General features: G+C 40.9%; 1 protein-coding gene across 4 annotated transcripts in view; it reads left to right on the forward strand.

Moving 5' to 3' along the window:
- ipo8 (importin 8) overlaps window positions 1-22,574 on the forward strand; it is a 107,072-nt gene that overhangs the window by 80,657 nt on the left and 3,841 nt on the right. For all 4 annotated transcript variants that reach the window (XM_078165282.1, XM_078165283.1, XM_078165284.1 and 1 more), the window contains exons 22-24: window positions 1,639-1,844; window positions 9,334-9,555; window positions 19,386-19,515. In XM_078165282.1, coding sequence (XP_078021408.1) covers window positions 1,639-1,844; window positions 9,334-9,555; window positions 19,386-19,515 — 558 coding nt within the window. The remainder of the gene's footprint in view (window positions 1-1,638; window positions 1,845-9,333; window positions 9,556-19,385; window positions 19,516-22,574) is intronic.

Genomic DNA, 22,574 nt, shown 5'->3' on the forward strand with positions numbered 1-22,574 from the left:
AGCAAACAATAGCCTAGGCTACTAATTGAAGATTTACAGTAATTTACTTTCTTTCTGAGAGTTAGATGAGAAGATTGATATCAGTCTCATTTCTTTGCAGTAATTACAGAGCTTGAGTCAGGACGTGGTTAGCCAAGCTCAGCATAAAGCATGGAAGTAGAGGGAAATGGCTAGCCTTCAACCAAAGATCAACATCTACTAACACATCTAAGGCTCAGTAATAAATATGTATCTCATCTTAGTCAGCTTCACAATGTCCTGATTGCAACTTTATTTCAAAACCTTTGGGGAGTTGATAAACTATATCTTTTTCAAACTTTTAGATTGTACCATATCCCAAAATCACTTTTTCAATTTTTTTCAAAGTCTTCGTTGTGACCCTCTTGGACTTTCAAAATGGCTTCCATCCATAACTTGTGCTGTGTCTCAAATCGTGTACTTCTGTACTTACACTTAATATTTTGAGTGCATAAGTGTGTTCACACTGAGAAGTATGGAAAAATGCAGTGCACTATGAGTACCCGGATGGTGCACTCAAAACGGTCAGAAAGTTGAGTGTGGAACTATGGTCACTTCTCGTCCTCAATGGTCGCCATATTGGCTACGTAGCAGAAGAGGAGGGACCGCTTTTCAAACTGGAAATAGCGGCCGAGGACTGTGCGACCATGAACGTCGCTGCATTGTACAAATGCATGTGTTTTTTGCACTAAGCACCACTATACTGTTGTCGGGTATAAGCCAGCAGAATGTTTATTGGGTTAATTTAGCAGAACGATAATGCGAATGCTAATGCTAGTTTGCTAACTAGCTAATTTGCGGTCGTCATTTCCGGTGAGTGCACAACGGCCGTGTTTGGTTTGAGACAACACTACCCTGTTGAAATTCGCGCACTATGCCAGTGAGTGCATAGTGCACATAGTATACGACATAGAAGTGTACTAATGGAAGTATGTGATTTGAGACACACTATTGGTTTTGGCTAGATCCCTCATGATAAACCAACTTGGTTTCTGAGTTTAGTAGCTGCTTGTACTTATTTTAAGCACAGGGAACAAATGGCACCATTTGAAATGAAAATATAGAATCTAATGAATATTTGTCCCCGTAGTAGCCATTTCATTGAAGTGAGACCATGTTTTGAAACTTGACTTCACAGATAAAATGACCTATTTGGATCTTCATGATAATCACAGCTGCATTAAACTTCACATCCCCAAACTAGAGACCTTAGGCATGCAGAGGATGTATGGCTTTCATAGGCATATTGACAATAAGGGGGTTTCTGAGCAGCTTCCAGAACAGAAGTGCTCATCATCCAATTGCAAAAAAATGCAGCTCTTACAGAAATCTCCCAATGTCAAAACTATTTGATACCAAATCACATAATGGATTTTTCTCTGGCTTTCCTCAAGGTCTTGGTGTCTTAATTTGGTGATTTGAAAGGATTTTGACCATTTTTACCACTCAATTCTATATTTGTAATAGCCAATTTAATACTTTTAATCACAAATTTTCAACACCTGGAAATATCTTGACAAACATGCAATGTTTTGTAGATCAAACTTATTTTTAGAACTTGATACCGTCAATTGCTTCCCCTCTCAGTCTGCTTCTTCCTTTTTCTGATCCACTCCGCAGGCTCCATGACCGTAAAATGTGCATCATTGGCCTGAGCGTGCTGATGGAGCTGCCCAACCGGCCAGCAGTGTTAGAGGGAGTCGCCGCTCAGATTGTTCCCTCCATCCTGCTCCTATTCCTGGGCCTCAAACACCTCTATGCTTCCCGCCTTATAAACAAACCGGACCTACTCACCCATGCAGGGGCACAGGATGAAGACCACAATGGTGAGAAAAGAACAGAAAATCACTGAAAAAGAATGATTTGAAGTAAAAAGAAAAGAAGAAATTTTGGGAAACAGGCATGCAGGGAAGAGGTGGCGAAACAAAAAATGAATAATTACAGAAAGAAAGCAGAGAAGAGAAAAGAAATTGTCTTAGTGTTGATGATAATAATAATAATAATAATTATACATTTTATTTGGAGGCGCCTTTCAAGTCACCCAAGGTCACCTTACAGAGCATAGAGGAGACATCATTAAAACCAAACATCAACATAAAAACAAGTGTAGTGCACAGTGTCCAGTTAGAGTGAAAATGCCAGTTTGAACAGGTGGGTTTTGAGTTAGGATTTGAATGATGTGATAGAGTCTGACTGGCTTATGTGTTGGGGGAGGGAGTTCCAGAGTCTGGGTGCCGAGCAGCTGAAGGCTCAGCACCCATGGTACTGAGGCGTGAGGTGGGGATGGTGAGGAGTCCAGCAGAGGTTGAGCGGAGGGTGCGGGAGGGGGTGTATTCCTGAAGGAGGTCACAGAGGTAAGTGGGGGCTAGATTGTGGAGAGCTTTGTAGGTGAGGAGAAGTTTTTTGTAGTGCATGCGGTATTGTACAGGGAGCCAGTGAAGCTGGATAAGAACAGGGGTGATGTGATCAGATGATTTGCTGCAGGTGATGATCCTTGTGGCCGAGTTCTGAATGATTTGCAGTCTGTTGATGAGTTTGGTGGGGAGGCCGGTGAGGAGGGTGTTGAAGTAGTCGTTGCGGGATGTGACAAATGAGTGAACCAGGATTTTGGTGCTGGATTGGGACAGTGATGGGCGGAGTCTGGAGATGTTGCGGAGGTGGAAGAATGCAGTCCGGGTGATGTTTTGAATATGAGATGCAAATGACAGGGTGCTGTCCAGAATGGCACAGAGGCTCTTGACTTGGGAGGAAAAGGGTACAGGGAATCCGTCGATGATGATGGTTGGAGCTGGGGTGTGTTGTGACTTGGTGAGGGTGGATTTGGAGCAGATGAGTAGGGCCTCAGTTTTATTGCCGTTTAGTTTCAGGAAGTTCCTGCTCATCCAGCTCCAGATGTCTTCAAGACAGGTGGTGAGGGACCACCGCCTTAGCAGTGACAGTGGACCCCATGGTGACGGAGGATTGTGCCCAGAGGGATGAGGTAGATGATGAAGAGAAGTGGACCCAAGACTGACCCGTAAGGGACACCCAGTGAAACACCCAAACACCCAGACTTGTGGTTCCTTAGATACACAAATTGTTGACGGTCGGTGAGGTATGATGTGAACCGGGAGAGTGCAACACCAGTGATCCCAATGCCAGCCAGGCGGTCCAGGAGTAGTGGGTGGGAGATGGTGTTGAATGCTGCGCTGAGGTCCAGGAGGATGAGAATGGTGAGTAGTCCTGAGTTGGCTGCATGGATGAGGTTGTTGGTGATTTTGACCAGGGCTGTTTCAGTGCTGTGTTTTGGATGGAAACCGGATTGGAAGGGTTCGTGGAGGTTGTATGTATTGAGGTGGGACTGTAGTTGTGCGGCAACCACCCTTTCAAGTGTTTTGGAGATGAAGGGAAGGTTGAAGATGGGCCGGTAGAGGTTAAGTTCAGCTGGGTCAGCACCGGTTTTTTTCAGGATGGGTGTGATGGCAGCTAGTTTGAGAGTGGGGGGTACAGTACCAGTGGTGAGGGAGGAGTTAATTATGTTTGTGATCATGGGGGAAATGGACGGCAGACAGGCTTTGACAAGGGAGGTGGGAAGAGGATCAAGCTGACATGTGGTGGTTTTGGCTTTACGGATGAGTTCAGAGATGGTGTGTTCTGATGCCAGGGTGAAGTCGGTGAAGGAGCTGGTGAGAGGTTGGCCAATGGTGATCATCCAGGGTGGATCATTTGAAGAGGTGCAAGATGAGGCCAGTTGTTGGTGAATGGTGTTGATTTTGGAGCTGAAGAAGTCCAGGAAACAGTGGAACAGTGGAAATGTCTGGAGGGAGGGTTTTAGGAGGCTGAAGTAGGTGGCTGAATGTTGAGAAGAGGATTCTCTTGTTAACTGTACCAGTGTTGATGAGGTTGGAGTAGTATGAAGATTTGGCAGTGGTGAGGGTGTTCTTGTAGTGGTGAAGGTGGTCTGAATACATTTGGCTGTGTACAGTGAGTCTGGTCTTTTTGTACAATCGCTCCAGTTGATGGCCTGTGGCTTTGAGCTGGCGGAGGTCAGGGGTGAACCAGGGAGCAGTGTGTGTGAATGAAACTGAGCGGGTTTTCAGGGGAGCCAAGGTGGTGAGGGATGAGGAGAGACGTTATTATAATGATTCACCAGGTCAGCAGGGGAGGAGGCTGAGGGAGGGCTGGGGTAGGAGCTGATCAGGGTGGAGAGATCTGTGGTGTTGATGTGTTTGATGTTTCTAAAGGAGATGGTCCGTTGTTCTTTGGCTGTGTGTAATTCAGAATCATCAGAATCAGAATCCGAAATACTTTATTGATCCCCGAGGGGAAATTATTTATGTTACAGGTGCTCCTTGCAAGAGAGGAAAGATACAAGAAAATATAAGAAATTTAAACAATAGTATTTACAAATATATATTTAAATAAACAGGAATTATTAACAAACGTAAATATATATACACATATATACAGTACAGGCCAAAAGTTTGGACACACCTTCTCATTCAATGCGTTTTCTTTATTTTCATGACTATTTACATTGTAGATTCTCACTGAAGGCATCAAAACTATGAATGAACACATGTGGAGTTATGTACTTAACAAAACAAGGTGAAATAACTGAAAACATGTTTTATATTCTAGTTTCTTCAAAATAGCCACCCTTTGCTCTGATTACTGCTTTGCACACTCTTGGCATTCTCTCCATGAGCTTCAAGAGGTAGTCACCTGAAATGGTTTTCCAACAGTCTTGAAGGAGTTCCCAGAGGTGTTTAGCACTTGTTGGCCCCTTTGCCTTCACTCTGCGGTCCAGCTCACCCCAAACCATCTGGATTGGGTTCAGGTCCGGTGACTGTGGAGGCCAGGTCATCTGCCGCAGCACTCCATCACTCTCCTTCTTGGTCAAATAGCCCTTACACAGCCTGGAGGTGTGTTTGGGGTCATTGTCCTGTTGAAAAATAAATGATCGTCCAACTAAACGCAAACCGGATGGGATGGCATGTCGCTGCAGGATGCTGTGGTAGCCATGCTGGTTCAGTGTGCCTTCAATTTTGAATAAATCCCCAACAGTGTCACCAGCAAAACACCCCCACACCATCACACCTCCTCCTCCATGCTTCACAGTGGGAACCAGGCATGTGGAATCCATCCGTTCACCTTTTCTGCGTCTCACAAAGACACGGCGGTTGGAACCAAAGATCTCAAATTTGGACTCATCAGACCAAAGCACAGATTTCCACTGGTCTAATGTCCATTCCTTGTGTTTCTTGGCCCAAACAAATCTCTTCTGCTTGTTGCCTCTCCTTAGCAGTGGTTTCCTAGCAGCTATTTGACCATGAAGGCCTGATTGGCGCAGTCTCCTCTTAACAGTTGTTCTAGAGATGGGTCTGCTGCTAGAACTCTGTGTGGCATTCATCTGGTCTCTGATCTGAGCTGCTGTTAACTTGCGATTTCTGAGGCTGGTGACTCGGATGAACTTATCCTCAGAAGCAGAGGTGACTCTTGGTCTTCCTTTCCTGGGTCGGTCCTCGTGTGTGCCAGTTTCGTTGTAGCGCTTGATGGTTTTTGCGACTCCACTTGGGGACACATTTAAAGTTTTTGCAATTTTCCGGACTGACTGACCTTCATTTCTTAAAGTAATGATGGCCACTCGTTTTTCTTTAGTTAGCTGATTGGTTCTTGCCATAATATGAATTTTAACAGTTGTCCAGTAGGGCTGTCGGCTGTGTATTAACCTGACTTCTGCACAACACAACTGATGGTCCCAACCCCATTGATAAAGCAAGAAATTCCACTAATTAACCCTGATAAGGCACACCTGTGAAGTGGAAACCATTTCAGGTGACTACCTCTTGAAGCTCATGGAGAGAATGCCAAGAGTGTGCAAAGCAGTAATCAGAGCAAAGGGTGGCTATTTTGAAGAAACTAGAATATAAAACATGTTTTCAGTTATTTCACCTTTTTTTGTTAAGTACATAACTCCACATGTGTTCATTCATAGTTTTGATGCCTTCAGTGAGAATCTACAATGTAAATAGTCATGAAAATAAAGAAAACGCATTGAATGAGAAGGTGTGTCCAAACTTTTGGCCTGTACTGTACATATATACAGCTTTTTACAAAAAAGCTATAGTACAGCTTTGTGGTCAGAAATGGGGAAATGGGTGACAGCAAGATTAGTAGGAGTGATGTCAGTGCAGCAGATTAAGTCCAGTATGTGACCTTCGTTATGGGTTGGGAGGTTGACATGTTGTGTGATGCCAAGACAGTCCAGGAGTGATGAGAAGTAATTTGCAAACATACTGGATCGCTGATTTCAACATAATGAAATTAGATTCTCCATTTTTGCCAATGGATCTTCCATGACTCGAATCTTAACTCAGCCCTGAGCTAACATTGACTGCACCACATTTACTTTCTCATCCCCACAGACTCTACTTTGCTTCAGTCTAGCGTTAAGAAATTAGATTCCTAAACCTTGTCTACTGCTTTTGGGTCAGACTGATAAATTAACTTAACACTGTGGCGATGGTATGGTATTTAAAATGCATTTCATCTCGTTAAATGGTTAGGAAAGGTATATTCTTAATAGAAAAGCTCACATTTTGTTCCAGCGAATGTGGAACATGAATTGAAATATGCTTCCAGTCATAAGGAAAAGATATGAAAGGACATTGGGCCTCGTTCACTAATGTGTGGGTAGGAATGTTCTCACTCTGCATAAAATAAGCACTCACGCAAAATTACAGTGAGATTCAAGACACGTGTGCAACAGGTGATTTTGTTCTTACCACCATGCATATGTTGGTGAATCAAAACTGACAGGTGTGTGTCTGCTATCCTGTACTGCCACACCCGCATTTCTCTAGGTAGGGAAATACATTTGCCCAGAGGTATATCATGGAGAAAGCAGTGAAGATTTTTCTACACACATATTAAAGCCCTGACACAGCAGTGTCTGATCATCATTGAGCGTCTGTGAATGTAATGGCAGTCAGCTGATAAGCTTTCATCACTCTCTTCAAACACGTTCAAACATGTCAGCCTCTGATGCGCCCTAACCTGAAGGCACAGACTGTAATATCTTCCAGCAAGGTTAGATATGCCATCTTAACACCTGCTTGGAGGTAAATCATAATCTTTTATATACCCTATTAGTAATAATACACTGCTCAACAAATGAAGGGAACACTTAACCATTAAGTATAACACCAAGTCAGTTAAACTTCAGATATATCAATCTGTCCCTTTAGGAAGCACAAGTGATTGTGAGTCAGTGCCACCTGCTTTAGGTGCAAATGAAAGTGACAACAACAGGTGCAATGGAGAGCCAAAAGGAAGATGACCTGAAAGCAATTAATTTTGCTAGCATCCTGAGTCCAGTACACTGATGAAAATTTAGTCATATCTTGCCTCTCTTTAGATCATGTTCATTCCTAGGTTTTTCTGTGTTAGGAGACCAGTATCTGTATTATGTTGTTGTGTATGTGTATCCAGGTAGGGTTTCCTTCTCTTTACAAAAATAAATAAATATAAATATAAAAATATATATGTATATATATACAGTACAGGCCAAAAGTTTGGACACACCTTCTCATTCAATAAGTTTTCTTTATTTTCATGACTATTTACATTGTAGATTCTCACTGAAGGCATCAAAACTATGAATGAACACATGTGGAGTTATGTACTTAACAAAAAAAGGCGAAATAACTGAAAACATGTTTTATATTCTAGTTTTTTCAAAATAGCCACCCTTTGCTCTGATTACTGCTTTGCACACTCTTGGCATTCTCTCCATGAGCTTCAAGAGGTAGTCACCTGAAATGGTTTCCACTTCACAGGTGTGCCTTATCAGGGTTAATTAGTGGAATTTCTTGCTTTATCAATGGGGTTGGGACCATCAGTTGTGTTGTGCAGAAGTCAGGTTAATACACAGCCGACAGCCCTATTGGACAACTGTTAAAATTCATATTATGGCAAGAACCAATCAGCTAACTAAAGAAAAACGAGTGGCCATCATTACTTTAAGAAATGAAGGTCAGTCAGTCTGGAAAATTGCAAAAACTTTAAATGTGTCCCCAAGTGGAGTCGCAAAAACCATCAAGCGCTACAACGAAACTGGCACACATGAGGACCGACCCAGGAAAGGAAGACCAAGAGTCACCTCTGCTTCTGAGGATAAGTTCATCCGAGTCACCAGCCTCAGAAATGGCAAGTTAACAGCAGCTCAGATCAGAGACCAGATGAATGCCACACAGAGTTCTAGCAGCAGACCCATCTCTAGAACAACTGTTAAGAGGAGACTGCGCGAATCAGGCCTTCATGGTCAAATAGCTGCTAGGAAACCACTGCTAAGGAGAGGCAACAAGCAGAAGAGATTTGTTTGGGCCAAGAAACACAAGGAATGGACATTAGACCAGTGGAAATCTGTGCTTTGGTCTGATGAGTCCAAATTTGAGATCTTTGGTTCCAACCGCCGTGTCTTTGTGAGACGCAGAAAAGGTGAACGGATGGATTCCACATGCCTGGTTCCCACTGTGAAGCATGGAGGAGGAGGTGTGATGGTGTGGGGGTGCTTTGCTGGTGACACTGTTGGGGATTTATTCAAAATTGAAGGCACACTGAACCAGCATGGCTACCACAGCATCCTGCAGCGACATGCCATCCCATCCCATCCGGTTTGCGTTTAGTTGGACGATCATTTATTTTTCAACAGGACAATGACCCCAAACACACCTCCAGGCTGTGTAAGGGCTATTTGACCAAGAAGGAGAGTGATGGAGTGCTGCGGCAGATGACCTGGCCTCCACAGTCACCGGACCTGAACCCAATCGAGATGGTTTGGGGTGAGCTGGACCGCAGAGTGAAGGCAAAGGGGCCAACAAGTGCTAAACACCTCTGGGAACTCCTTCAAGACTGTTGGAAAACCATTTCAGGTGACTACCTCTTGAAGCTCATGGAGAGAATGCCAAGAGTGTGCAAAGCAGTAATCAGAGCAAAGGGTGGCTATTTTGAAGAAACTAGAATATAAAACATGTTTTCAGTTATTTCACCCTTTTTTGTTAAGTACATAACTCCACATGTGTTCATTCATAGTTTTGATGCCTTCAGTGAGAATCTACAATGTAAATAGTCATGAAAATAAAGAAAACGCATTGAATGAGAAGGTGTGTCCAAACTTTTGGCCTGTACTATATATATATATATATATATATATATATATATATATATATATATATGTGTGTGTATATATATATATATATGTATATACATATATGTATATTATATATATGATTTTATTTTACAGTTATAATCTATAATTGTGTGTATGGGCAGAGGAGATTCCCAGTGATGAAGATGAGGTGAACGAGAACCATAACGCCATGCAGCAGCAGTCCAGCATGCCCACGGGCCAGGCAGGTGAGGATGATGATGAGGATGAAGATGATTACTGGGATGATGACGGCTTAGAGGGAACACCCCTAGAGGAGTACAGCACGCCTTTAGATTACGACAATGGAGAAGACGAGTATCGCTTCTTCACCTCGGCCCTGCTCCGTAAGTCATTATTCAAGTGTTAAACAAATTGGAGCTGTCAGCTCAAATAACTCTTAAGTTGTTCTTCTTCTGTTCTTTTACCAGAGCTGCTCATGTCTATGAAGCTTGATGTTCACTTATGAATGTGGATAAATGCTTATATTTATCGACAGTTGACACAAAAATAATATTTTATGATGCATCTGTCTCAAAAGTATTGAGTATCAAGAGTTGGCACTGAATGCTCGGCCTGATTCTTAGTCTTATTTGCTTGTTCTTTGATGAGACATTTCCTGATCTAAATCATTTTATGACATTCGAAATAGAACATCAGCACTGTGAATCAAAGAGTACATCCTATTTTCAAGCTCACACCTTCACAGATTTCCCATTCTCACCACTCCCAAACACAGAAACAAGTGTCGTCAGCTAAAATATAATATAACTTTCTCAGCAATATAGTGAAAAACAATATAATACTGAACAGGTACAAATGCATAACTCCAACATGTAAATCAGAGTCAGCAATGACCATTCATCTTGTTCATCTGTCTGTTATAAAGAAGATATGCCCCAACTTGCAGAAAACGTTTTCTGTTTTCATCTTGACCTAGGAGTAGACTTGCACTGATTAATTGGCAGTGCTCGGAATCTGGCCGGTTTTCACGTGATCGGCCATGACCTGTTACCGGCCGGTCAGTCTAAAATATGCCGATATAAAACGCCGGTCAAATTCCCGCCGCGCCGTATGATTGACATCCTGTAACATCAGCAGCGCACACACACGTACATGTGCAACTCACGGCTTGGGCGATATGAGGAAGTGAAACATGGGCGGCTTTTCACCTTAATCATTCACGCACACACATCAAAAGAGAGAAGGAGAAAGTTGTTAATTGTCCGTATTCAACTTAACTGCGGAGCTCTCACTGCTGCACTGTGCCGCTTGAAACTGACAAGGCACGCATCCGCGCGCCGAAGATGCACGTGTCTGCACCCTTACTGGCGGGCGCGTCCCGAAGACCTGTGTGAATTTCCACAGGAGATATTTTTACTTTTTTCAGGGTATCCGCGGATCCTTGAAAAGTCTTAAAAAGTCTTAAATTCATGTATCTAAAATTAAGGCCTAAAAATGTCTTAAATTCATTACTCAAAGGTCTTAAAATTGTTGCGGCAGGAATATTTAATCTGACTTTCTTTCTTTTCTTTTTTTTCTCGCCGCACTTTTCTGTGAGTGTCCATGCGCCGTCCAATAACCGTCCAATGGTACCGCTTAAAAAAGTGTTCCCCCACTTTTGGGAGTGGGGGAACACTGCTCTCTCAGAGGCCAAAAGTGTTCCCCTACTTCTAATTTTACAAATTAAGCACTGGTTATAGTACAGCAAGATCCCCCAACCATCGCTTATATTTATAGTTTTTTCGGTCTTAAATTCCATTCAAGGTGGCATTAAAATGTCTTAAAAAGTCTTAAATTTAACTTACTGAAACCTGCAGATACCCTGTTTTTGTCTATTCAAGAAATTACCCACAAATGCTATACACCTAGAAATATGTGTCTTTATAGGCCACCAAAACATTGTTTATCTTTTATTTCAGAATTTTCAGAAATACTGTCCACAGCCCATAACAGGAATGACAGTATTATTATTTTAGGTGATTTTAATTTACATGTAGATAATCAATCAGAACATTTTGCCTCAGAATTTTTAAATGTCTTAAATTGTATGAATTTTAATCAGTATGTTCAACAACCCACCCATAACAAAGGACACATGCTAGATCTTATAAAAACACATGGACTTCCAGCCAATATCACCTCAGTTATCGATGTATGCATTTCAGATCATTTTTGTGTCTTTTTTAATGTCACTGGTTTTATTCTACAATTGTCTTCAGAGAGAACCGTTAGGAAACGCTATCTCAATAGTGAAGTGGCTGCAAATTTTACCCATCTTTTAATGGAAACTCCTATGGACTTTTTATCATCCTGTGATTTTATTGTAAATAATTTTAACAGTAAACTGAGAACAACCCTGGACAAAGTCGCCCCTCCAAAAATAAAAAAGACCAATCCAAACCCAATACCTCCATGGAGAAATGGAGAAATGAAAAAGTAAAGCAACTAAAAAGAAACTGTTGGAAAGCAGAACGCAGATGGAGAAAAAGTAAGTTGACTGTTCATTATCAGATATATCACAAACAACTCATAACTTACAATAAGGCAATTAAACGCACCAGACAAGCACATTTCTCCAAACTTATTCAAGATAATCACAATAACCCCAAATTCCCTTTTACAACCATTAAGTCTGACAGTTTGTCCTCTAACTCCAGATGTGAGGAGTTTGCTGTCCACTTCAGAGACAAGATAGACACTATTAGAGCCAATTTACAGCAACCTAAGAATTTTAGTATGGAAGAACCTCTGTGTAAGGAAACACTGGAGAAGTTTGTCCTGGTTGATGCTGAGATGCTCTATAAAATTGTTTCCAAATTAAAACCACCAACTTGCATTTTAGATCCAATTCCCACATCATTTTTTAAAGAAGTTTATAGCTGTTTGGATGAGCATGTTCTTGATATAGTAAACTGATCTCTTCAGACGGGGGTTTTCCCACAGGCACTTAAAACCGCTGTGGGGGAAGCCCCTTCTGAAGAGAAACAATCTAGACCCATCAATTGTTAAGAATTTCAGACCTGTGTCAAATCTTCCCCTTTTCAGCAAAATTTTAGAGAAACTAGTTTTTAATCAGTTACATGAGTTTTTAGATTAAAACAAAGTTCTTGAACAGTACCAATCAGGTTTTCGGGCCAATCATAGCACTGAAACGGCACTGGTCAAGGTTGTAAACAACATTAGGTCAAATATGGACACTAAAAAGGTCACAGTACTTGTCCTACTTGACTTAACTGCAGCCCTTGACACAGTAGACCACTCAATTCTTTTAAATAGACTTCGCACTATGATTGGACTCTCTGGCACTGTTCTTAAGTGGTTTGAATCATATCTTTTAAACAGGGAATTTTATGTTGGCATTGATGACTGCTCCTCCAAATGCTATAAAATGGACTGTGGAGTCCCCCAAGGTTCGATTTTAGGTACAGTACTTTTTAATCTTTACATGCTGCCACTTAGAGGGGTCATCAGGAGGCATGGCATACAATTTCATAGTTATGCTGATGATACACAGCTATATATTGCCGTGTCCCAACTTGACCCAAAGCCACTTGATGCACTTTTTAGCTGTATTTTAGATATTAAGTGCTGGATGGCAGAGAACTTTCTACAGCTCAACCAGGACAAAACAGGACAATTCTAAAAATAGGTAAAAATGAATATAAAATTATTAAAACATCATCATTGAGAACATTTTTTTTAAATATAGTAATAAAATTAATAATCTCTGTGTTTTAACTTGTTGTTGGCAGTAAAAGTTAAATATTCCCGATGACCAAAAAGTAAACATCCATACTGACAGACCACCCCCCTGTATCTGCATGAAATGGTTTGGTCCTGCCTTTGCACTGACAGTGATGGCACCGAGTAGCAGTCAGCAGTGGTGCTAGAACACTACAGTCATCATCATGCTACCTAGTAGTGTTGTCACGGTACCAAAATTTGGACCCACGGTACAATACCAGTGAAAGTATCACGGTTCTGAGTAGTATCATGATATCACAGCAAAAATGAGGCAGATGTGCCTTTTGTCATTTATAAAAAGATAAATCACTTTTCTATAACACATCAATGATATTTCAATGGAATAAATTACTTACTGACTTATTCATACTTCAAAAACAGCATCAATAAGTGATTAACATAGGGGGGAATCAAACTAAAATAAATAAATAAAATAAAAATCAACCAAAAATCAACCAGCCACCCTCCTCTGACAAGTTAAGAACAGTCCCTTAAGTGCGGTGAGGTTTGTGGAAATGTGAACAGCTCGTTTCTCCTCTGACAGGTCACATACCTGTGTGCTGCCACGGCTTGGCTGTTCAGGTTCTACTGGGCAGTCATGACACCAGCTTATTCACCTGGAGTCGGGCTTCTCAGTCGCCGGTAAACCGCGTTATCTTGCGGTGGCCATAGCACCCCACCGTATTCCTGTATATGACCCCCGTTCAACCAGGATTCACCTTTCGTTTCTGCTGCTTGTTGAAATATGTACTCGCACAGCCTGCTCCTGAATGATTTTTTGTGCTTGCACAAAACTATTTTTAGTCGGAAATGCGAGTAAAATGCTCGCACCATAGAGCTCTGTACTGGAAAACAAATCACTGTAGCATACAGTACAGGCCAAAAGTTTGGACACAACTTCTCATTCAATGCGTTTTCTTTATTTTCATGACTATTTACATTGTAGATTCTCACTGAAGGCATCAAAACTATGAATGAACACATGTGGAGTTATGTACTTAACAAAAAAAGGTGAAATAACTGAAAACATGTTTTATATTCTAGTTTCTTCAAAATAGCCACCCTTTGCTCTGATTACTGCTTTGCACACTCTTGGCATTCTCTCCATGAGCTTCAAGAGGTAGTCACCTGAAATGGTTTTCCAACAGTCTTGAAGGAGTTCCCAGAGGTGTTTAGCACTTGTTGGCCCCTTTGCCTTCACTCTGCGGTCCAGCTCACCCCAAACCATCTCGATTGGGTTCAGGTCTTCTTCTTGGTCAAATAGTCCTTACACAGCCTGGAGGTGTGTTTGGGGTCATTGTCCTGTTGAAAAATAAATGATCGTCCAACTAAACGCAAACCGGATGGGATGGCATGTCGCTGCAGGATGCTGTGGTAGCCATGCTGGTTCAGTGTGCCTTCCATTTTGAATAAATCCCCAACAGTGTCACCAGCAAAACACCCCCACACCATCACACCTCCTCCTCCATGCTTCACAGTGGGAACCAGGCATGTGGAATCCATCCGTTCACCTTTTCTGCGTCTCACAAAGACACGGCGGTTGGAACCAAAGATCTCAAATTTGGACTCATCAGACCAAAGCACAGATTTCCACTGGTCTAATGTCCATTCCTTGTGTTTCTTGGCCCAAACAAATCTCTTCTGCTTGTTGCCTCTCTTTAGCAGTGGTTTCCTAGCAGCTATTTGACCATGAAGGCCTGATTCGCGCAGTCTCCTCTTAACAGTTGTTCTAGAGATGGGTCTGCTGCTAGAACTCTGTGTGGCATTCATCTGGTCTCTGATCTGAGCTGCTGTTAACTTGCCATTTCTGAGGCTGGTGACTCGGATGAACTTATCCTCAGAAGCAGAGGTGACTCTTGGTCTTCCTTTCCTGGGTCGGTCCTCATGTGTGCCAGTTTTGTTGTAGCGCTTGATGGTTTTTGCGACTCCGCTTGGGGACACATTTAAAGTTTTTGCAATTTTCCAGACTGACTGACCTTCATTTCTTAAAGTAATGATGGCCACTCGTTTTTCTTTAGTTAGCTGACTGGTTCTTGCCATAATATGAATTTTAACAGTTGTCCAATAGGGCTGTCGGCTGTGTATTAACCTGACTTCTGCACAACACAACTGATGGTCCCAACCCCATTGATAAAGCAAGAAATTCCACTAATTAACCCTGATAAGGCACACCTGTGAAGTGGAAACCATTTCAGGTGACTACCTCTTGAAGCTCATGGAGAGAATGCCAAGAGTGTGCAAAGCAGTAATCAGAGCAAAGGGTGGCTATTTTGAAGAAACTAGAATATAAAACATGTTTTCAGTTATTTCACCTTTTTTTGTTAAGTACATAACTCCACATGTGTTCATTCATAGTTTTGATGCCTTCAGTGAGAATCTACAATGTAAATAGTCATGAAAATAAAGAAAACGCATTGAATGAGAAGGTGTGTCCAAACTTTTGGCCTGTACTGTATATAAACAAATCTAGCCTACAATTAAAAATAAATTAATAATAACTTTCACTGCTTAAAGATCCTCAATAGCTCAGCTAATACCTGAAATGTCACTGGAAAACAAACCACTGCAGCAGCATATTGAGTGCCAGGTGGCCAGTGCACGCCATTATTGGCGTGCACAGCGTGCGCCGTTACTGGACAGCGCATGGACACTAACCCTCTTGTGATTGGACTTTGAACTTATCCCACAGTAGTGGTACCGTGATGATATCATATATACCGTGGTGTTTAAGTACCGCGGTCTACCATTGGTACCAGTATACTGCCTACCTAGTACTAAAAGAAAATCCGGTTTTCAAAAAAGGAAAGAGAGAAAGGAGAGAGAATAGAGGCAAAAGGGTGTCAATATGTGACCCAGTTTTTCCTCCAAGAAAGGTGGGGAGCCTATAGTCTGTGAGTGGTAGAAATTAACCTGTTAGCTTAATGTCCATAGTGAAATTAGCTAGCTACAGACTAGTATTAGCCTACATTTCACTCCTTTTTAACCTACATTTAATCAGTGCAGGTAAATGTTTAGCAAGATATCCATATTAAATCAGTTGTCCCTGCCCCTTTTACCAGACTCAACAACAGATGAGTCAGAAGTAGCAGCCCTGTCTTCCCATAACTTTACCCCTCCCTGTCCCAATGAAGAAGGTGGGCAACATTGTGTTGAATGACATGCCAGTTAGCATCACTGCAGGGAGTCTGTGGGAATTTATCTCTCTCTCTCTTGCTCTTTTTTACCATTACAAAAAGGAAAATGAAATATTTTTTTAATGACGGAAATTCAAACAAATAATTTTTCCACATAACGATTATTATGAAACAAAAACAGCCTACATCTGTCTGTACTGGATGCTGGACAGTTGGAAACATTAAAGGAACTATATGTAAGAAATATAAAGAAAATAGTCATAAAATCCTCCTAATATGTCACAGAGACTAAGGAATAATGTTCATATAACATACTGATCTCACCGACAACAATAGTACAGCCAGAATATTCGCATTTTTAAAAAAAATTTACAGTCCGCAAATCATGTTTATGTTTTGAATTTGTGTTTTGGCCTGTTGCGCCACCCACCGCTGTCTACCAGTCACGCAGTCAGTAGAGTCTCAGCATCAGTTACAGTTACGACTGAGGGTAAACAAATCCGTCTCCAGCGTGCCACTGTCCAGCAACCTCGAATCTGTAGGGGAGGGGGGGCGGACACGACTCGCGGCAGTATTTTGAATTTGAGTGCAGTAACTGTTTTGGCCACATTCTTACATACAGCGCCTTTAAGTAGCCTAACTCAGTCTGTATTAAAATTACAGGCAATATTAAAATAATTCAGTTAGATGCTTTCATTTAGATTGAATTATGGCTGTTAAATGACATCTATAGATACACGTTATTATTCCCATGAAGGGCAATTTAAAAAACAAACATGTATCTAATATGTAATCTAGTGGTGGTGATACAGAACTGTAGGTAATTTGGGTCAATGTTCTGTAGGATTTAGTGTTGTTCATTTTCAGTGGCTGTGGAAACTCAGCCATATTTATAAAACTGAAGACTAACAAGACCTGCCAAGACACATTCAGAGAGTTGGGAAGCTCCTGGGAGGTCTCAGATGACCTATTTGGAAAGCTCCAGGGGGTCACATGTCAGATGTACCTGCCTTCCACAAACACAACTAAAGTTAACACGCTTCACTACCAGCTATTTTGTGCAAGGCGTGGAGAAATAGACTCCAGTCAGCTTCCACCTTGTGAAGATTGTCTCTATATGCATGCCTTGCAAGCAAAATATCAGCCTGTTCCTAGTGTTGACATTATCTCTGTGCCTTATGCCATCTCTCCATCTGTTTTAAGGACTCACCAGCCACAGCTCCTGTCTCTTCTCCACCTGATTCAAAGTCTGCCATTGCTGTCTCTCCATGCTCTCCGCTGACATTCAATTTCAGTATAGTAGCTCTGAGTGTTAGCTAGGATGAAGGCAGCAGGTGGGCCCCCCTATTTTAGGACAATGTACAATGGAGAAATAAGGTATCTCTTTCCCTCTGCTAGCCTGGGAGTCCGCCTTAGGCAAGCGGTAGCACTCCCTTTGCCCCCTGGTTATGGGGCAAATAGCAACTGGGCAGCTCTGAGTGCTAGTAGGACTACTGTAGGCTACAGAGTGTTAGCACAGTAAGTGCGTAATCAATTTCCCCTCCTTGTGATTTTCTTCATTAACAAAATTGGTGCATATTTAAATAAAATATTTCAGAAAATTTGTAATACAAAAAATACTTGTCTTAATATGAATGATCAACTGGGCAAGTTTCATGGGGATATCTATTAGTTAGTTCTATTTGTCTGTTTGAAGTTCTGGCTGCACTAGTTACCTGTCAGGGGCTGGTGTCATCAGATGGTGAGGTGAATAATCTAATAACCTACTTTTATGATAAGATGACATTCTTTGGCACATATAAATGCAGTTTTTGGGTGATTGGCTTATTTACATTAATAATGGCAAACACATATATACATGCCTTTTGGATTTTTTTATTCCTTATTCCATGTCCGCCTATAATTCATGTGTGTTTAGGTGTATATATTTTTTAAAAGGAGCAAGGTACTGATGATCTTTACTGCATTGTGTGCAGCAACTGTCTGTGAACATTCAGTCCAAATTTGGTGACATTCTGATAATTATTTCCCGAGATTCATGTGATAAGGCAGACACTGTCCCTTTTGGAGAAGCCTCAGTTTTGACTATTTTCAATTTTGGGGAGGACCCAAAGATCATCCAAAAAAAATTATTTAGCTACTAGATATACAGGTCTATCATACAAAAATATATTTGCACTGTTTAAATGCATACAATATGTGTTGAATGTATTAAAATGTTATGTTTACAGAAGATGTAGCTTACATGTTGTTTTACGGTCACATTGTCTGGTTTGAGAGCTACAATATTCACTCAGGATTTTTTGCAACATTATTGGAGTCCATGTTTTGAAACTAATTTAAAAAAAAATAAGGAAGAGAACGATAAAAAATATGTAATATTGTAATATTCAGTATGATTATTATAGCAAGTGATTACATGACTTATTTTTTTGGAGGTAGTCATTTTTAAAAAATCACATTTTTTTTTCTCCTTTTGTCATTAGCCGCAATTTTGTCATTTGCCACAATTTCCCGCAAAAAAAAAAAAAAATCACATAAAATCCCATAATTTTCAGCGCAATTTTTGACAAGATTGGCTGCAAATTCAAGGTTTTTTTGCCGCGAGATCCTGGAGGGACTGGTAATCTCATAAAATGAAAGAAACAGGAATAAATTCAGCTGTTTGAAGGAGAAATTTGTTGATGTTTTTTTACAGGACTATAAAACAGATATTAGAGGGAATTGTGATATTATATATAGTATAGCGACTATCCTGATCAATGATTAGCCACTCGGCTGGGCACAGGTGAATCCCTGTTTTTAACTCGCTTGAATAAATGATGCTTCATTTGACAGGAAAAGAGTTGTATAGGGCAATCTGAGTGTGCAAGAGGTAAAAACCGTGCGATCTCCCTGTCACCCATGCATCATTACCTGCTCTGCTACACCATTGCCTAATATAAACTTCACCTGATGCATCCACCCACACCGTCACCCATGGCAACCGGGACATGAACAATAAACAAATACAAAACCATAAACAGTGGCTCCTACATATAGTAAAAGGGCTTTTGCTTATTTTTTTAAGATGTTTTTCACGTGAAAGTTTATGTTAAACTTTGTTTTTATAAATGTGTATGATTGAATTTCTGCTCATTCAAAGGTAGTGTAATGAAGGACTGAATTACTTTAAAACTAACACAATTATTAATTTTGTCTGTCAACTAATCAGTTAATCCACTAATGTGTGTGTGTGTGTGTGTGTGTGTGTGTGTGTGTGTGTGTGTGTGTGTGTGTGTGTGTTTGTTTGTTAGGGGTCCAGAACAGTGATGCAGCCTGGTACCAGAGTTTGACAGCTCCGCTCAGTGACGACCAGAAGAAACAGCTGCAGGAGATCTACAGCATCTCACAGCAGAGAGGGAGCACAGCCACCAAGGGCCAGTGGTGAGAGACAACGCACACACTTTAGATTAGTAGTTCTCAACTGGTGGGTTACGGTCTAGAAGTTGGTCACCGGTCCGTTCTGAATGGGCCGCAAGTGACTTGCGAATGTGTCAAATTTGTAAAAAACACACTTTATTTTTAAAGTACGGTAAATTTCCAGCACAGAGCTTTTATTTTGAAGTGCCATTTCCTGCTGTAGACTGAGTGACTAATGGACAGCTGTGGACCTTGAAGTAATGACTGAGGAGGAATCTGGACCCCAGGACTGGACTAGTTGGGAACCACTACTTTAGAATAGAGATATGGCAAAAGAGAAAATTTAATTTAATTATATTATAATTTTTTTATGATAATTTTCTTAATTTTGTTCATTTAGCCCACTTTGAAAACTCACAAATTTGCCTCAAAGGGCTTTACAATCTATAGAGCACACAAGTGTTTTTGTGATAATGGAATTTTTAACATCGATATACTACGATTATAAAGTATTTGACACCTAACCCCTAACCCTTTCTATACCACAGGGAAAATTTGACATTCAGCGTATAAAAAATTTCAAATTTTTATGAACAGATAAATATAAACAAGGCTATAACATGACAATGACAACTTTTCTTTTGTTGGTTAGTAGCAGAGAACAGCAGAAAGACTGAAGTAAACATTCACAATAAGAGAGAGCCAGAAAGCACAGCTGGTAACACTTTATCAGTACTGTGGAAAATGAGTACTGAGACCGTTTTATTCAGAATTTATATGTATTAATGAATTTATATTTTTGACAACACTAAGCATAAGACACCCAGTAAACTTCCAAAATAAACGTTTAATGAAAAATGGAAGAAAAACCTCAAGAAGAGCAACTGGATGGACAGATGTTAATTGTTAATAGATGTTATGTGTACAGAACAAGAAACATAATAAAGCTACAACCAGATTGTAAAATACACAATAAGGATGATGAAAATTATAGATAGATGGTAAACATTTAGGAAGACTGGATCTTGGAGGATGTCAGGCAGCTTCAAGGTGTCTTCAAACAGATAGAACCTGAACCACACAACGAGACAGAGGCCCACAGCTGTGCTTGTGGGACACAAACAGAGGGTCATTGAAATGCAGAGGCTTTCAGAATGTTTGCATTATTTTCTGTTTATTTGCATAATTTTGTCGAATTCCCACTGCAGCAGATATGTAAAAAAAAGAAAAAGAATATCTGTGTGAGGTGCGGTTACTCACCACATCAGCAGGTGGCGACATTCTCTCACATGACACAACTGTACCAAATAGGCTAAAACAAAGAGTCTATCTAGCGTTTGCATCCTTAACAACAACAATTGGACACAAGGACAGAAGTCAGCCGCTATTAGTTTGTTTCCAAAGAGCATGGGGAATTTAGGCATCTAAGTATAAGCCCATATTTCATTTTATGTTGAGCATTTGAAATAAAAATAGATCGTTTGTAAGGATAATGATATCACAATGATATGTTAACGTTGTGCCAACGGACTAGTTTGACACAGGGTTGCAGTGGTGGAAGAAGTACTCAGATATTTTACTCAGGTAAAGGTACAAGAGAAACAAAAAGTAAAAGTACTCATGCAGAACAGTCCATTTCAGATCAAATAAAACGACTGATGCATGAATGTGTTTATCACTTTAATGTTGAGGCTGGTAAATGTGGGGTAGCAGTCAAGTCTTATGTTTATCCATTATTTGTTCATGATATTTATTAATATTATTTTATCCGCAGTTTAACTAGTATTTAAATATATCAAATAAGTGTAGGACAGTGAAAAGTAAAATATTTCCTTCTCAGATATAATGAAGGTAAAACTAGCACAATATGGAAATACTCAAGTAAAGTACAGGTACCTCAAAATTATACTTAAGTACAGTACTGGAGAGTGAAAGCGCTTCGTTATTCTCCACCACCACTGCAAACTGCAGATTCAGACGAATATTAAAAAATATAAACCAGCTACTTGGTATAATGACTACTTTTACTTTTTATTTCTCTTGCACTTTTACCCGAGTAAAAGATCTGTGTACTTCTTCCACCACTGCAACCTATGTCAAATTAGTACGTTAGCTGGATGCTAACACATCTTGGAGATTACCATTAACAGGCTAATGAAATAATCATTGACTGTGATTATATTGTCCTTACAATTGTCCATTTTTATTTCACATGCTCAACGTGAAACAAATTATTGGCTTATACTTACATGCCTAAATTCCCCATGCTCTCTGGAAACTAGCTAATAGCTGCTGACTTCTGTCACTGTGTCCAGTTGTTGTTACTGTTGAGGATGCCAATGCATGTGGCGAGTAACTACACAACTTACAGATATTTTTCTACAGATCTGTCCTGGTAGGAACTGTACAAAATTACATAAACAAAGAGGAGGGAAGTCACAAATAGGCATGTGCCTGTATGAGATTTTGACGGTATGATAACCGTGGGCAAAAATACCACAGTAATCAGTATTACCGCGGTAATAATAATAATAATGATAATAAAACAGGCGTCGTCCTTTTTTCGTGCTCTACACTTTAAAACGGTAGGTTAATATTCGTTTGACCGTTCATGAGCGACAGCACGTACCAGGCATCTCCTGTCAGTGCAACGCATCATCACACCAGTTGTTTAAATGTGTAATATAGACCCGTTAAAAGTAATAGAGCCGTTTCTTAACTTCACAATGGTCACTCCGCCCAGCAGCTTGTTGAGCTCCTCGTCGTTGCGGACAGCCAGCTGCCGGTGACAGGGGATGATACGGGTCTTCTTGTTGTCGCGGGCAGCGTTTCCAGCCAATTCCAGGATCTCAGCGGTCAGATACTCCAGCACAGCCGCCAGGTAGACGGGGGCACCGGCACTGACACGCTCCGCATAGTTTCCTTAGCGCAGCAGCCTGTGAACACGGCCAACTGGGAACTGGAGCCCAGCACGCGAGGAGCGGGTCTTTGCCTTGGCTCTGGGGGTTCTTCTGATAGCCTAAATGGTCCCACACCACCGACTTCGTCCTTTTCGCCATGGGAAAAGTTCAGCTTTGCCTCCT

Source organism: Epinephelus lanceolatus, chromosome 23 (genome assembly GCF_041903045.1).
Source record: "Epinephelus lanceolatus isolate andai-2023 chromosome 23, ASM4190304v1, whole genome shotgun sequence".
NCBI lineage: Eukaryota > Metazoa > Chordata > Actinopteri > Perciformes > Serranidae > Epinephelus > Epinephelus lanceolatus.